This window comes from Dendrobates tinctorius, unplaced genomic scaffold (assembly GCF_039654945.1).
Source record: "Dendrobates tinctorius isolate UK_male_01 unplaced genomic scaffold, ASM3965494v1 ptg000177l, whole genome shotgun sequence".
NCBI lineage: Eukaryota > Metazoa > Chordata > Amphibia > Anura > Dendrobatidae > Dendrobates > Dendrobates tinctorius.
Window position 1 is genome coordinate 17,188,709 of NW_027361844.1, and position 18,560 is coordinate 17,207,268.

The 18,560-nt window shown below is 44.2% G+C and overlaps 1 protein-coding gene across 3 annotated transcripts in view; it reads left to right on the plus strand.

Annotated features, from left to right (window-relative positions):
* The window catches only part of ARMC8 (armadillo repeat containing 8), a 129,200-nt gene that overhangs the window by 19,839 nt on the left and 90,801 nt on the right, over nucleotides 1-18,560 (plus strand). For 2 of the 3 annotated variants that reach the window (XM_073551558.1, XM_073551559.1), the window contains exons 2-3: nucleotides 10,680-10,756; nucleotides 17,482-17,553. In XM_073551558.1, the coding sequence (XP_073407659.1) occupies nucleotides 10,680-10,756; nucleotides 17,482-17,553 (149 nt within the window). Of the gene's footprint in view, nucleotides 1-8,569; nucleotides 8,623-10,679; nucleotides 10,757-17,481; nucleotides 17,554-18,560 lie in introns of those variants that run through there. The other variant, XM_073551560.1, reaches the window with a different exon arrangement.

Consider the following 18,560-nt stretch of genomic DNA (forward strand, 5'->3'; position numbering starts at 1 on the left):
CGAGTCACCAGGTGGTTTCCGTCCCTGCAAAATTTTAAATTTTCAGTAGAACATCGGGCAGGCAGACTACAGGGGAATGCAGATGCCCTGTCCAGAGTTCACTGTATGTCATGTGTCCACCCCCTTAGGGTTGAACATAGGAGGGAGGTATGTGGTACAGTAAAGGGTGTTTTACTGGATGGGAGATACATTTCTCCCAGCAGATTAATGTTTGGCTGGGTTTTTCCCTAAAGACAGGACATGCGATGATGTCATGGTCACGTGATGGGAGGGGTTATGGGCTATGTAATGGAGGTTGGTGTTTGGCACATGGTGAGTGTGTCTGGAAGTTACAGGAACTTGGCTGGACTTAGCCTGAACTTGTATACAGGATCCCCGTGCTGCAGAGGACTATAGCAGCAAGACTCTCAACAACCCTGGGAATGGCACCTGGCAGATGCCACGGACCTGGCAGCCGCTTAGTTAAAGGGGTTGTCCGGGCTTTTCACATAATCTCAGTACATATCTGGGCTGCAGAATTATGACAATAAGTAATTTACTTTCTGTCACTAGTTTGCACAGTTTTCTAGATATTCTGAACAAAACGTCCAAGGGGGGGGGGGTGTTATTGGAATGAAATGAGAACTAGTCGTAACCTCCTACTCTACTCCAAACATGCCCTCTATAGCAACAACCCCACCCTCTGTAGCTCCAGGCCCTCCCGTCCACATGAAGCAGCCCTCATCACACAGTAATGAATTCTTCCCCTCCAGCAGCCTTCCCCTCCATTGTAAAGGATAGGATAAACTTTGTAAGTTAATTTATTTCTTTATCCATCCGTGAAAAACACTGATGTTAAAAATGGACACTCGGCTGACACACTCATGTACAACACTGATGACACCGACACCGTTTTTTCACGCACGTGTTTAAACACGGACATGTGTATGAGGCCTTAACTAGGACCTTTCACCAGTTTGCCATGTTAACAAGCCACATTATGGAATGGCAGGTGCAGAGCTGAATGATGAATTGTGCAAGGTTTGCTCTTTTGCTAAGTTTTGAGATCAGGGGTCCCCAAATTGTAGCTCGAGAGCCTGTGATGTGTGGTTCTCAGCGCTTTAGCACCAGCTGTAGCAAGCAGCAATTAAGAGTAGATCTCTAGATGGTGATTTTTGTGTGTAGCTCGGCACAGAAGAGCAGATCTGGATGGGGGTAAGATAGGAGACCCTGGAGCTTGGTATACTGCCTTGGTGTGACTTTAATGGAAAAGCTTTGGCTGTCATTATACCGGTAATGGGGGGTCTAGGTGTTGCTACTGTGAGTGGGGTCAGAGCTGGATGTGACTCAAGGTCAGAAAGGTTGGGGACCTCTGGTTTAGAGCATAGCCCGGAATTGAGTTAGGTTATATCAGTGATGGTGAACCTATGTGACAACGTCAAACTCCCTGCGTGAATCTTTAATTTCCTACAAGATGATAAAGCAATAGTCGTTCTGTAATCTGTTCTATTTTGTTGGATTGTGGTCATTCTTGTCAGAAAGATTTATGATCTAAATGTATAAACAAAAAAAAAAATAGTGCTCTCTATAGGTCATCAGACTAATGTCAAACTTTTATAGTCCTGTATACAGGAGACCAAGAAATCAGGACAGAAATTATTAGATATAGTTGGAAAATTTTGATAATTGTTATCAAATACAAGAGAAAATGTTATGCTCTACTTACGTGGAGTTGTATGTATCAGGAGGATTTATAGATGGATGGCGGTGTTGTCACTATAGTCATTCTGTGGATGAAACCCTATTATAAAGAAAGATATAAAAATTATACTATTGATATACATCTTTACTGTATACTCTCTACGGCATATTTTATCATGCTACTCTATACAGTAGCCAGGCTTGGGCAAAAGCACACTTTTTGGGCACAGGGCAGGTAAGTAGGGCCCTCTGGGCAAGCCAAATTTGGCTCAAAAGAGAGCCTCCAATGCAGAAAGTGTGTACTTTTATTATTTTGTAGAAAACCATTTTCATGCACACTTCTCCATTTACACAGTGGAGTTGTGGAATTGGTGGGGACCTGGCAGGTGAACCCCAAGAGATTATATATTTATCTGCAACCTTGTGGATAGGGGATAAATATTAAGGTGATACCATATGTTATAGTTTGTTTATTTTTTGTTCTTCTTAGTGGCTGTGTAAAACATTTTTTGCTAGTCGACATTGTCCAAGAACCTTGACGTTTTTCTTTCTCCAATGATGGAGCGGTGTGTGAGCTTGGCTTTTATTTGTGAGAGCTGGAATTGACTCCCCAGTGGGATCGCACAGCTTGAATGCTGCCGTCTGTTGACACCTTCTCTATAAAGTGGATTCAGCACCATACATTACCCCCTCCCTAGGACGTAGATTACATGTTGGCGAGGTTAGGGGTTGAACAGCATTACATTATACAGCAGAAGTAGATGCGCTCTGATGGTGATGGTTAGGCTGTGTTCACACTTGTGTTTGGAAATGTTTGTGTCTTACATTTTAGGACCAGACCAATGAAATTCATGTCCAAAACGGATCCATTGCATAACTGATGCAAATGAAAGCAGAGAGGCAGATTACCTCCGGTGGGATCTTTCTGGGTTCTGTTATGTCCGAGTTTAGAATGGAAAAAGTTCTGCATGGGTTCTTCTTTGTTTTTCTTTTCCCAGGTCTGATCCATTACCGAACCTATAGTGCAAAATTCCACAACACACTCTTAAACATGCAATTACGTTTTATTAGTAAGTCAGTCTTATGGATACAGAAGGGATGGCCAGTGTTCCGTTGATCACCACCTATGTTCTATGAGTCTGCTATGAACCACAGGACATGGGCTGTGATCAAGGTCTTGGACAGACAGAAACGTTAGCAGTCTTTTATGTTTCCATGTCCTTACTTATCAATAAAACTTTTACTTTCGTATTCAGGTGAGGTGGCAGCCTTAGGGCTCGCGCAAACGTCCATAGATCTCTGTTCGCTTTTGGAATGGCCACTGGTCTCCCAACCAGAATGTGACGGCCTCATAAAATTACATGAAGCTTTCATGCTCCGGCCAGGAGACCCGCATGATCAACCAACACTGCACGGATGTCTGTGTATACCTGATTGCTTTTTATGTTACTTGTTTAGACCTTTATAATTGAAGAAATCAGTTTTGTATTTCCTCTGGTAATTGACGAAGGTCCAAGTAAATTTTCAAGAAAGTCAGTTTCGGGCTTTGTAATATCTCGCAGCCAAATATGATTACACTGTATCCATTGTATGGAAAGGAAATGGATTCAGGGTTTCCTATAAAGTAGCAGCATTATCTGCAATCATCCATCAGGAAACTCTTAAATATCATTTGTTAGATTTTGATTTGCACTCAACATTATTAATTCAAGGTTCTCATGTTTCCCGGCTGTTATGTGGTTTCTTTTGCTAGTTCCCTTTCCATATTTGATTCCATATTTTGTAGCCACAGGACTGCAGAACTTCCTATACATACGACTTCAACAGGAAGATCCGCGCCTCTCTGCTACCGGACACGTAATAAAATGATTGATGGGGCAAATGCGGTCAATTACTGATCTACATCCGGTGGCCCTCCCAACTGTCCAGAGACCACAACTCTCGGCTTGCCCGAATTGCTGATCTAATGTCATTAGAAAGCACTGCTGAACACTGTAGGAGCCAGTTATACCATAACAGGAGCAATTTTACCTCTTAGAATGGTCATTCAATGGGAAAAGCAGTGGAAATTATTAGAAAATAACCTAAAAGCTCAGTTGCATGTTTCTAGGAGCATTCCCTACCTGGCTTATGGGGATTGCCTTGGTTTGATGGATTGGACAGTATAACCCTACACTCTCGTTTCACATGAGAAAATATTATGAATGGATCTTACAAAACATCCAAGAGCCTTTTGATATTTGTGAGTTTGTCACTTCTGTATATTTCATCACTTCAGAGAGGCAATGCGTTGCTTTTCAAATGTCTATTATACGGAGGAATCTGAAGGTAAAAGAACTAAAGCTGCCCTTCCACTAACATCTGAATCTCTCTGTCTGTATTTGCCTAAGGGCTCGTGTTTACGACAATCCATTTTTCTCAGAGGAGTGCTAGCCGTGGTGTCATGGGTAGGACTCTTACCTATGGGGCTTTGCACATGTCTGATCTAAGTATTGGATCGCACTCGGCCATGCAAGTCTATGAGTTTCTGGGAAAAAAAAAACAACGGGCCGCACTCTGACATCTGAGTGCAGTCCAGTGCTCACAGACTGAAAAAATTGGGAAACTTTTTTTTTTTTTTTTTTTCTTACTCCATGTCTGAGAGAAACTGGTGCCACTTGTCTTAGACTATGTGCACACGTTGCGGATTCTGCTGCGTTTGCAGCGGTTTTGGCCCTGCGGAAACGCAGCAGTTCCGCTGACCATGTACAGTATAATAATCTTTATTTTTTATAATAATCTTTATTTTTTATATAGCGCTAACATATTCCGCAGCGCTTTACAGTTTGCACACATTTTCATCACTGTCCCCGATGGGGGCTCACAATCTAAATTCCCTATCAGTATGTCTTTGAAGTGTGGGAGGAAACCGGAGTACCCGGAGGAAACCCACGCAAACACGGGGAGAACATACAAACTCCTTGCAGATGTTGTCCTTGGTGGGATTCGAACCCAGGACCCCAGCGCTGCAAGGCTGCAGCGCTAACCACTGAGCCACCGTGCTGCCCATGAAACCCTATGGGGTTTCATAAACGCTGTGCTGACGGTGCGGATTTTTCCGCGCAGTTTTGCTGCGGTTTACAATCCGCAGCATGTCAATTGTTTGTGCGGTTTCACACCTTTACCATAGTAGAGGTGTGAAGCCGCAGGGCAAAACCGCAGACCAAACTGCAGGAAAACCGCAGGTCACTTTACCTGCGGTTTTACCTGCGTTTCCGCGCGGAAAAACCCGCAGCGGAATCCGCAACGTGTGCACATAGCCATAAACCCTGATTGGGATAATAGAACCATTTTCTTGGTTTTGGAGAAATTTTTAACAGTGTTAATTTTTATTTCATTAATCAATAGTGCACATGAAAATAAGCAGCTTTGTAATAGGTCTTATTGGGGAAATCTGCTTATTTTTCTCTTGGCCAGGACTCACCATTCATTCTCCATTCTAGGGTAAAATGTATTTTCGGTGAAGACAGACTGTCCCATTACTGTGAGAGGAGATGGCAGCTGCTACTGATAAGATTCTATGTAGAAGGGAAATTGTGGTGGGTAAGGATCAACTAGAGGCAGAGCGTCTAAAGGCCCTTTTACATTTAGCGATGCACCAGCGATCCGACCAGCGATCCCACCCGGTCAGGATCGCTGGTGCATCGCTAAATGATCGCTAGTGAGCTTTCATACAGAAAGACCTCACAGCGATGCAGCAGCGACGCAGCGCACGATACTTACCATTCACACACAGCGATCCTGACGTCCTCCCGCCCGCGTCCACGCGTCGCTCGTCGTCACAGCAGGAAGTCTCAGCAGGAAGCGCCCGACGAGAAATGGAGCCGGACATTCTCGTGCGATCAGCGATGGACAGCGGGGGAGCCGGTCGTTGGTAAGTATCACACATAGCGATATCGCTAGCAATATCACTATAACGTCACAAAACCAATGACGTTTTAGCGATATTGCTAGCGATATCGCTTGGTGTAAAACCCCCTTAAGTCCTTCTACATGGGATCTCATCAGTAATAGGACAGAGTCTTCACTGAATGCAGATTTTACTCCACAATTGAGAATTTTTAGAAAAAATGATCAGTCCTGGAGGAGAGAAGCACTTTTCTGTATGATGTAATACAAGTTCATTGTGTTCAAGTGTACATTTGATATATAAAATAAAAACAATATTCATTTTTATACCTTTTTTTCTAAAGAGTTTTTTTTTAATATTTACAGTACATTTTTAGTTCCCTTAGAGACCGTGAACCTGCAATCATTTGATCCCTTATGCTACATACAGTAATACCACAGTATTGCAATATATAGGGAAAATGAAGATCTCCTTTGAAGCTCAGCCTATAGCCGTGGTCACACTTGTGAGTGCAATGCGAGAAACTCGCGTCTCAATACCCGGCACTGCCACCAGCACTCGCGACCAAAGCGTTCAGATGCATATAAATACATGCAGTCGCACACGCCGGTCCCTAGTGCCGGTGGCAGTGCCGGGTATAGATGCGCGAGTTTCTCGGATTGCACTCACAAGTGTGATCCTGGCCTGTGGCTGAGCCCTCACAGTTATGCGAGGATGGTAACGCCAGGAGCCTTTGGCTGCCATGGTTGTCCATGGGTGTGCTGCAATCTCATCGCAACAGGCCAACGGGAATGCCTACGCGATTGCTCCATTTAAATGCCACTGTTAAAGATTTACAGTGGCATCTTAATGGTTAGGAGCAGCGATCAGAGCTCAGTGCCGGAATCTGCAGAACATGAGAACAATTGCCAAAAATTTGGACAAGATGGCGTTTCATAGAACATTTTAAACCCATAACATGAAAGTCAAGTTAATAATCTAACTTTCATTACAAAACCTTCACTTTTACTCTAATTGATGCAAAAATAAATACACCCCACACCAAAAACTTACATCTAGTATTTTGTATGATCTCAATGATTTTTAGGGACCGCACCAAGTCCTCTTGGCATGGAATGGACAAGTTGGCAACATTTTTCAGTGTCTAGCTTACTCTATTTTTCAAGAGTGACCTCTTTTTAGATGCTGGATGGAGAATGATGATCAAATTGTCTCTTCAGAATTTCCATAAGTGTTCGATTGGGTTCAGATCAGGAGACACTTGGCCACTGAATTACTTTCACCCTGTTCTTCGTCAGAAGTGCAACAGATGAATTTTTTGGATCATTGTCATGTTGGAAAAGTGCACGTCTACTGAGGCCTCTTTCACACTTCCGTTTTTGACCATCAGTCAAAATCCGCCAGTTCTTGAAAAAAACGGATCCACCATTTTTTTTTTGGCGGATCCGTTTTTTTTTCCCCATTGAATTGCATTACCGGCGGATCTTGACGGATGGCCTTCCGTTGGATGTTTTTTTGCGGATCCGCCAAAATGTTTGCGTCCGCCGGCATGCCTGGGCGGACCCTGCAACGTTTTTTTTTTTTTTGCTGTAGGATCCGCATTTTACAATGCTCATGCCCGGAGAAAGGAAGTCATCCGGGAATTTAACCCTGAAATCCTTTCTGGTGGTGGAAAAAAAATTCTCTCTCCTCTCTTCTCTCCTCTCCTCTCCTCTCTCTCCTCTCCTCTCTCTCCTCTCTCTCTCTCCGCTCTCTCCTCTATCCTCTCTCTCCTCTCTCCTCCCCGGCCAGCGGTTCCTTTAAAATTCTTCATTCGGCGGATCCGTAAAAAAACTGATCCGGTGGCATCCGTTCACATCAGTAAAGAACGGATCCGCTTTTCCGCCTTTTTGGCAGATTTTAACTGACACAAATAACTGAAGTGTGAAAGAGGCCTTAGGGCACGGAGCGATGGCAGCATTTTTTTTTAGTAAAGAACAGTACATCTGTGAATTCATGAAATGTAGCTCCTTGACACCAGAAGCACTTAAAGGGAATATGTCACCCCATTTTAGCCCTATAAGCTGCGGCCACCGCCATCGAGCTTATCTACAGCATTCTGTAATGCTGTAGATAAGCCCCCAATAAAACCTGAAAGATAAGAAAAACACGTTAGATTATACTCACTGGGGGGGCGAAGTTGGGTGCAAGTGGGTGTCGCGGTCCGATCCGGCGCCTCCCATCTTCATATGATGATGTCCTCCTCCTTGTTTCTCCCTCAGCTCCTGCGCAGGCGTACTTTATCTGCCCTGTTGAGGGCAGACTAAAGTACTGCAGTGCGCAGGCGCCAGGAAAAGTCAGAGAGATCCAGCGCCTGCGCACTGCAGTACTCTGCTCTGCCCTCAACAGGGCAGATAAAGTACGCCTGCGCAGGAGCCGAGGGAGAAGCAGTGAGGAGGACATCATCATCGTATGAAGATGGGAGGCGCCGGACAGAACATCGACACCCATCAGACCGGACCGAATGCCAGGGTGAGTATAATATAACTTTTTTTTGTTATCTTTCAGGTTACATCGGGGGCTTATCTACAGCATTACAGAATGCTGTAGATAAGCCCCTGATGGCTGTGGCCGCAGCTTATAGGCCAAAAATGGGGTGACAGATTCCCTTTTAAGCAACCACACATAAGTACACTGCCGCCACCATATGTCACTGTAGGCACCATGTATTTTTCTTTGTATTACTCACCTTCCAGTTCTGTACAGATTTGAAGCCATCGATTCCAAAAACGTTTGTCTTGTTCTCATCGCTCCAAATAATGGAGTCCCTGTAATCGTCACATTTTTCAGCATAGCGACTGGCAAATAGTAGGGGGCTATTTTGTGTATGGACTTTAGAAGAGACTTCCTTTGTGGATGACACTCATGCATGCCATTCCTCTGCAGTGTACGTTGTATTGTGTCATAGGAAACACTCGTCCCGATTTTGATTTTTCTACTTCTGTAGGTAACGCAGTGAACTTGCTTGTCAGTTTTCGCATTGGAAGACTACTGTTTAGGTGTTGAATTCTGTGGTCAGTATAGTAAAGCTTTGTTGATCTTCTTGTAGCTTTTACTTTTCTTGTGTAAAGAAATTATTTTCTTTCTCAGGTCTTCTATCATTTCTCTTCTATGTGGTGCCTTTGCTGACAGCATGAAGCGGGAATGGGTTTTACTTTAATAACACCCTTTTATAGTCAACTTTCTGCTGGTCATCTGTTTAAAGGGAATCTGTCACCCTTTTTTTGGAATATAAGTTGCCGGCATAGACATCAGGGGCTTATCTACAGCATTCTGTAACGCTGTAGATAAGCCTCCGATGTAACCTGAAGGATAAGAAAAAAGAGTTAGATTATGCTCACTCTGGCGTCCGGTCCGATGGGTGTCGCGGTCCGGTCCGGCGCCTCCCATCTTCATATGTTGCAGTCCTCTTCTTCCCTTCCTGTCGTGGCTCCAGCGCAGGCGCACTGCTCTGCCTTCTTGAGGGCAGAGCAGTGTCCTGCAGTTTGCAGGCGCCGGGAGAGGTCAGAAAGGTCCGGCTCCTGCACACTGCAGTATTCTGTTCTGCCCTCAACAGGGCAGAGCAGTGCGCCGGAGCCACGACAGGAAGGGAAGAAGAGGACGGCATTGTATGAAGATGGGAGGCGCCGGACCGGACTGCGACACCCATCGGACCAAGACCGGACCGCCGCTCAGTGAGTATAATATAACTCTTTTTTTCTTCTCTTTCAGGTTACATCGGAGGCCTATATACAGCATTACAGAATGCTGTAACATAGTAACATAGTTATTAAGGTTGAAGGGAGACTTTAAGTCCATCTAGTTCAACCCATATCCTATCCTAACTTGCCCTAACATGTTGATCCAGAGGAAGGCAAAAAAAAACCCATGTGGCAACAAGTAATCTTCAAATTGGGGAAAAAAATTCCTTCCTGACTCCACATACGGCAATCAGACTTGCTCCCTGGATCAACGCAATATTAAGGAAACTAGTGTATATACCCTGTAATATTATACTTTTCAAGAAAGGCATCCAGTCCCTTCTTAAATTTTAGTAGGGCCCCTGTAGATAAGCCCCTGATGTCGGTGCCGGCAACTCGTAGTCCAAAAACAGGGTGACAGATTCCCTTTAATGAATAATTACCTGCGATTGCGTTCTTGTTGATTAGAATTTGTAGTCTAAACTTTAACTTTGCTCTTACTCATTTTTACAATATGATTTTTACAACGTGCAAAACACCTCTTGTTTTTCAATCACTGGTCCCATATTTGTGGGGGTATTTGGTATTATAGTATCCCATACAAAATGTTGATTCTGAATGGAAACTTAGGCTACGTGCACACGATGCGGATTCATCCGCCCGGATTTTGTAAAATCCGCAGGTGAAACCGCAGGTCAAAAGACCTGCGGATTGCTCTGCGGTTTTGCCCTGCGGTTTTTCATCTCCTCAATGGAGGAGACGGCAAACCGCAGGGGAATCCGCAGAAAGAATTGACATGTCAATTCTTTCTGTGGATGGAAAACCGCAGATAATCCACGCGGAAAATTCCGCACCGTCTGCACTGCGGTTTTTGATTCCCATAGGGAATCATGGTACTGTACACCGCAGCAAAAACTGCTACGGGTCCGCAGTGGCCAAATCCGCTGCGGAACCGCAGCAAAATCCGCATCGTGTGCACACAGCTTAAAGTTTTTCTGACAAATCTGTTGGGGTGTAGTCACTTATGCTTAGCACCGTATGTAGCTGGCATCAGCCATGTGTGGAGGGAGCTCAGCTCCTGACCCTCTCCACAGACTGTGACCCCAGGGTTGACGTTCAGGTGCGTCATTTTAAATGGTTAACATTTATATCAATGGGGAGAGGGGAATAAGTTGCTGCCTGACCCACAAAAATAATAGATTAAATGGCCCCATTGTTACAAAAATATGGAAAATTTAATTTTTTTTGTGTGTTTTTTGAGAAAATGTAATGGTTTTGGTAATATTTAAAGAAATACAGCTAATGATAAAGTCATAATGTCTAGAATATATAAATCCATATCGGTGTCTCTGTGCTGTGAGAAACTGATTTCTATCTTTTGTTGCTTTTAGGAGGTTACAGCTAGCAGTCGCCATTATGTGGACAGACTTTTTGATCCCGATCCACAAAAAGTTCTACAGGGTGTTGTGTAAGTACATATTTTCATTATCAGGAATGTTACTGGTAATTAATTTTTGGAAACTGCATTTTGTTTCCAAAATCTTTTAACCCCTTCCTACAGCATGCCATACTATTATGGCACAGGGATGTTGCTGTCGTGTCCAGTGGCTTTGAGCTTCAATGGCTAGGATCAACGTTAGTCATGAAGATCAACCTGGCAAATCGCACATGTGGACATGCAGGACACTTTATATGTGATCTGTTCTTAGAAATTGTATTCGTTCATATTGAAATGAGGTGTTAAGTGCTCTGGGTGTGACAGTGTATTTAAAGGGGTTGTGCCACCACTTTATATTTATTTATGAAGAAAATTGGACTATAGACTTTATTTCAGTTAACTTCTATTGAAAACATTGGCTATAAAGATATTTATGCTTTATTAGGAAGGAGCCCTATAGTTCTGTCTCCTCTTTCTTTGATCCCTGAGCATGCACACTAAATCTTTATTCTCCTATCAGTATCTCTGTTCTCAGCTATAAAAGTATGATCCTCCCTCTAGAGCTGGGAGATTAAAGGGAATCTGTCACCCTTTTTTTCGGCTTGCAGCTGCCGGCATAGACATCGGGGGCTTATCTACAGCATTCTACAGCATTCTGTAATGCTATAGATAAGCCTCCGATATAACCTGAAAGAGAAGAAAAACACGTTATATTATACTCACCGGGGTGGACGGTCCGGTGGGCGTTGCGGTCCGGTCCGACGCCTCCCTTCTTCATGCGATGACATCCTCTTCTCCCGTCCTGTAATGGCTGCGGCGCAAGCGCACTGCTCTGCCCTGTTGAGGGCAGAGTAGAATTCTGCAGTGTGCAGGCGCCGGAACTCTCCTGACGCCTGCGCACTGCAGGACTCTGCTCTGCCCTCAACAGGGCGGACTGGACCGCAACGCCCACCAGACCGGACCGCCCACCCCGGTGAGTATAATATAACGTGTTTTTCTTCTCTTTCAGGTTACATCGGAGGCTTATCTAAAAAATCATATGAAAAAACCCTAAAAACGATGCTTTATTATTAAAAGACCAAAGGTCACACCACAAAGTGAACAAAACAAAACAACAACGTGTCCAAATTAGTACCCAAATACAAAAAACATGTAATGGGGGTTTCCTAGGAGTCCCTATTGACGTCTAATGCTCAATCCTTCCTTGCCGCGGAGGTTGGCACCCTAGGGGGAACGTTGTGGCGCCCCCGCTCAACGGTGGCTGTCCCTATGGACCCTGATGAACCCTGCAGCCACTAGGGATCCCTTCCCCGATGCTAAAGGGGCCCCTATCATTAGACAGAGATCAACTATAGTAAGGAGGACCCTAATCCCCAAAAGGATTAAAATCAAAGGAACACATTAATGTACTGGCATAAAAGTGATGGCATCTCAGTGACATGAGTCAAATAGATACAGTAGAGAAAGTCCACAGCATATAGGGTATCCAATATCATTTACATGAGGTTAGATCAAAATGGCACAAAGATGCAAACTCCACAAATGGTCAATCACTAAATAGCCAAAGATTTGCATGCATAGTGACAATGAACATGCCACCTGACTAGAAATACGGTGCCAATAGATACATAATTCAAACACTCAATGATCAATGCTGCAGATACTCATCATGTCAAACGCCTTCTGCCATGTACGTGAAGCGCCTCGACGCGTTTCGCCCCATCTGGGCTCATCAGGAGGGCCGGTCTCAATAAAAATAGTGTCCTGATGTGGTATAGTAGATGTGCTGGCACGATAACCCTTATTTTATAGTTACCGCCACAGCGTTCGCCAGCTCCGGACGCTATGAAGGGACACACCCCCTTTACACTACTGCGCATGTCCCGACTAGAAAAGAGACTCACCCATTGGTTGTAGAGTGTCTCATTCATTTCCTCACATCGAGTGCGCCTGTCATGATTTAGATAACGCCCCTGTCACGGATGTAAAGACAATCCCACCCTACCCCCGTATTATACTGCGTTTGATGATAGACGCGCAAAGTCACGGGGGGTGGGTATGTGTTAATAAGAACAACATGTATTGATATTTAGTGTGACCTAGTTCCTAACACGCATGTCGCTCATCAATATACCACAATAAGGGGCTTGCGTATATACAACCCGGAACTGATTGTATTATTTCCGGGTAGGTCAAAGGTGGATCTCACCGTGCAGAGCCACGGTCTCTCAAAAGCGCATTCACTGCATCCATAACCCGAAAGTGTCCACCGGGCGGGTTCCAGCTGGGAGACACCACCATCATGAATCCCTATTACTGCGCATGTCCACTACCGGCCATTCAAAGCCCGCATACGTAGCGGGTACATAGCACTCAATGGAAGCCGGCAGCAAGCATCCCGAACAAAGGCACAATAGGGACAGATGAACCCGATCCTCCAGTCCAGCAGAGCAGAGGCAATATATAACGCTAGCACCACAAACGACATACAATGAATGCCCATGTTCATCTCTTTGATTATAGTACGAGATGAAACACATTCAATGTAGATCCATGATAGAAATCATCATGTTAGTAGGTGCATTCTGTCCTCTATTCATATATATATATTTGGCCAATGTGTACATCTATAATTGAACACCATATTTTATATTAGCAGAGCAGAGGCAATATATACTACTATCCTCATGGGTAAACATGCATTTTAAATGCCCGTGTTCATCTCTTAAATATGGTGCCAAATAGGACACCCTGTTAGTAGGTGCATTGAATCCTTTATTAGTGTATGTTACGCCAATACATAAATCTGTGATTGGCCAATATCAGACCTCAAACTACCTTGATCATCTGGGTGGTCTCAAGGCGGGGTGTCAAGTCCCTAGTAGTATAAGGGGGAATTTTTAAGTCATCAAAATAATTTGTCATGGTAGATCCATGTAGGTCTTAAACCTAGACCTTAACAAGAATTTGGAAAACAGTCCAGTCTTACATTTGGTCCTCATAGGACACTCTCTTTTTAGGATGGTTTTATCTGTGTTGCCTCCTCTAGGGTTAATATTCACTACCTCAATAATCGTGAACCTGACCTCAGCAAGGGAATTATTGTGGACCAATAGCATGTGTTTAGCCAAAGGGGTGTCTCTACCATTCCTGATATCTCCCATGTGCTCGCCTACTCTACGTCTGAATTCCCTCTTCGTCTTCCCTATATAATCCTTAGGGCAAGAGCAAGTGGCTAGATAGATCACTCCAGTGGTCTTACAGTTTGAGAAATTGCATTGGTAGAAGGTTTTCCCCGTGGCAGCACTACAAAAGAATTTGTTGGGCTTCATCCATCTACAGAGGCTACAGTCCCCAGGTCAGGTTCACGATTATTGAGGTAGTGAATATTAACCCTAGAGGAGGCAACACAGATAAAACCATCCTAAAAAGAGAGTGTGAATGGATATTCAGGATGGAGAGTCGTGAACCAAGGGGACTAAATGAACAACTATCCTTTGCCTGTTTTTTGTGATTCTTCATCCTTGTTCACGGGTCTGTTATATATTAAATTTTGCATTAAACCCAGATATAATTCCTATGAGGACCAAATGTAAGACTGGACTGTTTTCCAAATTCTTGTTAAGGTCTAGGTTTAAGACCTACATGGATCTACCATGACAAATTATTTTGATGACTTAAAAATTCCCCCTTATACTACTAGGGACTTGACACCCCGCCTTGAGACCACCCAGATGATCAAGGTAGTTTGAGGTCTGATATTGGCCAATCACAGATTTATGTATTGGCGTAACATACACTAATAAAGGATTCAATGCACCTACTAACAGGGTGTCCTATTTGGCACCATATTTAAGAGATGAACACGGGCATTTAAAATGCATGTTTACCCATGAGGATAGTAGTATATATTGCCTCTGCTCTGCTAATATAAAATATGGTGTTCAATTATAGATGTACACATTGGCCAAATATATATATATGAATAGAGGACAGAATGCACCTACTAACATGATGATTTCTATCATGGATCTACATTGAATGTGTTTCATCTCGTACTATAATCAAAGAGATGAACATGGGCATTCATTGTATGTCGTTTGTGGTGCTAGCGTTATATATTGCCTCTGCTCTGCTGGACTGGAGGATCGGGTTCATCTGTCCCTATTGTGCCTTTGTTCGGGATGCTTGCTGCCGGCTTCCATTGAGTGCTATGTACCCGCTACGTATGCGGGCTTTGAATGGCCGGTGGTGGACATGCGCAGTAATAGGGATTCATGATGGTGGTGTCTCCCAGCTGGAACCCGCCCGGTGGACACTTTCGGGTTATGGATGCAGTGAATGCGCTTTTGAGAGACCGTGGCTCTGCACGGTGAGATCCACCTTTGACCTACCCGGAAATAATACAATCAGTTCCGGGTTGTATATACGCAAGCCCCTTATTGTGGTATATTGATGAGCGACATGCGTGTTAGGAACTAGGTCACACTAAATATCAATACATGTTGTTCTTATTAACACATACCCACCCCCCGTGACTTTGCGCGTCTATCATCAAACGCAGTATAATACGGGGGTAGGGTGGGATTGTCTTTACATCCGTGACAGGGGCGTTATCTAAATCATGACAGGCGCACTCGATGTGAGGAAATGAATGAGACACTCTACAACCAATGGGTGAGTCTCTTTTCTAGTCGGGACATGCGCAGTAGTGTAAAGGGGGTGTGTCCCTTCATAGCGTCCGGAGCTGGCGAACGCTGTGGCGGTAACTATAAAATAAGGGTTATCGTGCCAGCACATCTACTATACCACATCAGGACACTATTTTTATTGAGACCGGCCCTCCTGATGAGCCCAGATGGGGCGAAACGCGTCGAGGCGCTTCACGTACATGGCAGAAGGCGTTTGACATGATGAGTATCTGCAGCATTGATCATTGAGTGTTTGAATTATGTATCTATTGGCACCGTATTTCTAGTCAGGTGGCATGTTCATTGTCACTATGCATGCAAATCTTTGGCTATTTAGTGATTGACCATTTGTGGAGTTTGCATCTTTGTGCCATTTTGATCTAACCTCATGTAAATGATATTGGATACCCTATATGCTGTGGACTTTCTCTACTGTATCTATTTGACTCATGTCACTGAGATGCCATCACTTTTATGCCAGTACATTAATGTGTTCCTTTGATTTTAATCCTTTTGGGGATTAGGGTCCTCCTTACTATAGTTGATCTCTGTCTAATGATAGGGGCCCCTTTAGCATCGGGGAAGGGATCCCTAGTGGCTGCAGGGTTCATCAGGGTCCATAGGGACAGCCACCGTTGAGCGGGGGCGCCACAACGTTCCCCCTAGGGTGCCAACCTCCGCGGCAAGGAAGGATTGAGCATTAGACGTCAATAGGGACTCCTAGGAAACCCCCATTACATGTTTTTTGTATTTGGGTACTAATTTGGACACGTTGTTGTTTTGTTTTGTTCACTTTGTGGTGTGACCTTTGGTCTTTTAATAATAAAGCATCGTTTTTAGGGTTTTTTCATATGATTTTTTGGCTTGAGACCCTCTACATTTGATAGTTAATTTTACATCGGAGGCTTATCTACAGCATTACAGACTGCTGTAGATAAGCCCCCAATGTCTATTACGGCAGCCACAAGCCGAAAAAAAGGGTGACAGATTCCCTTTAATTCTATTAATTTGATTTATTCGCATTTTGGTGGTCGTCATCATTTTTACTTTTGCCAAAATCAAAAATTCATTTTTTTGCTCCACCCTATCTGCAGTCATCTCGAATCATGGGCTCATTTTATGATTTGCTGGGCTGGCTTGTCATTTCCTGTGTGCCACATCATGCACGGATGATGTCATGCCAGGCTGGCGAGTCGAATACCGCCAGCTTAGGAAATTGTGCCGCTCGTGTTCACCGCTAGAGAGCTCTGACCTGGACCGTGGGCCTTAGTTGTGCAAAGTGACCCGCTCATCTCTAGTTATCACTCCCATCCTGTGGACAAGTGATGACTGTCAGTCTTGGTGCGTCCCCTTCAGTTTACGCACCAAGACCTCCACTGGGTTTTTATAGTGATTTTATTTATTTATTTTTTTTCACTGTGCCTATAATTACGTCATACGCGAGGTATGATTTTATTTACCACCTTCTGTCCTCTAGACTTTTTAATGTTGTGTTATTTTTATTTGCCTTCCTTTTCACCATGCATGTATTAATGTACAATCCATTTTTTTAAAGCTTTTTTTCATGTGTTTTCTTGACTTCAAAAATTGTGTGATGATTTTAGGAATCTTGGATTCACAAGATCTATAAATCACAGGGCTCGTTATGTTAAAACTGCAAGAAAAATCAGCAACCAGAAAAGGCAGGGATGCAAACACATTAATTATGAAAAACGCTGCCAAAAAGTGTCTGTATTGGTTAAAATAAGGTGGGGTTGCTATTAGTGATTAGAGAACGTGATAAGGTGTTATCTGAGCATGCTCGGGTGCTAACAGTGCCTTCGGCGTGCTCAAAAAATGTGTTTGAGTCCCCGCGGCTGCATGTCTCACAGATGTATTATTCGAGCACGCAGAAGACACTCAGCACCCGAGCATGCTCAGATAACACCTTATCTGAGCACATCGCTAGTTGCTATATAGCTTGATCTTGCCTATTCTCCCATACATTCAGCTGTGTTCTGTTCTCAGGAGTGGATTGTTGCACTTATCTCCCAATATTGCTCATTCTGTATTGTATATTTACAGAGATATGAAAAATGCCGTTATCGGAAACAACAAGCAAAAAGCCAACTTGATAGTTTTGGGTGCCGTGCCAAGGTACATTCTTGTGTTTTGTGAAATTTTGTGTTTTTTTTTTTTCTTCTTTTTTTTATATATACAGTATACCTACACTATATGACAGAAAGTTATAACTGGCTGGCAGCTTCTGAGGGTCATTTTTATATTATAAGAATGTTCCTTTTAGGAGTGGGATGTGAGCTCACATGAGGATATAAGAAGAATTTCTCTATCGCTTCATTGGGGGACACAGGAACCATGGGGTTTATGCTGCTGACACTATGCAAATAAGAAAGATAGCTCCTCCTCCACAGTATACACCCCACCGACTGGCGCTCAGTTCCTCAGTTTAGCTTAGTGTCAGTAGGAGGTGGACACGGGTCTTTCATTAGACCCTTATCTACCTCAGTGTGCGTCGTTTCTTTACAGGTTCCGGAGGGATACAGAGTGAATAGTCACATCTGTACTCCCACAAAGAGACTATAAGTACCTGCCAGCCCGTATCCTCATATGTTCTACTGGCCAGGAACACGTATGCGTGTTCGCCTTCTGTCTCTCACTCACTCGCCTACCAGAGCCTGTCGGTGGATGGAGACACGGTCTGCAACTGGAAATGGGGTAAGTCAGGACTGCAGGAGGTAAGTATCAGCAGGCTGAACCCCTCTCTCCTTCCCATGATAGTAATCCCCCTGGGCGGTGGGGAACGGGCAAGCTTCCTTAAGCGGCATTACCTGTATTTAGCCCAGCGCTGCAAAACTGCAGTTCTCTTTAGACCTCTGCGCCGCCCTGCACTCTCCGGCGGCCGCAGTTTCTAATCGAGGCCCAGGCTTCAGTTCGGACTTAGTTCTGAGGCGAGGCCACACCCCCATTTTCAGGCGGGCTTTATCTTGTGAGGAACATTCCCGCCCGTCTGGCGCCGCCCATCGCTTCTCTGAGGGCTAGAGGTGTCGCATGGGCCCGCCCACTCCTCCCAGTATAGGAGGGGAGTTTTCTTATGCTCCTGACAGAGCGGTTAGCTCGGCCCCCTCTCTGGTGAGCCGATTCCC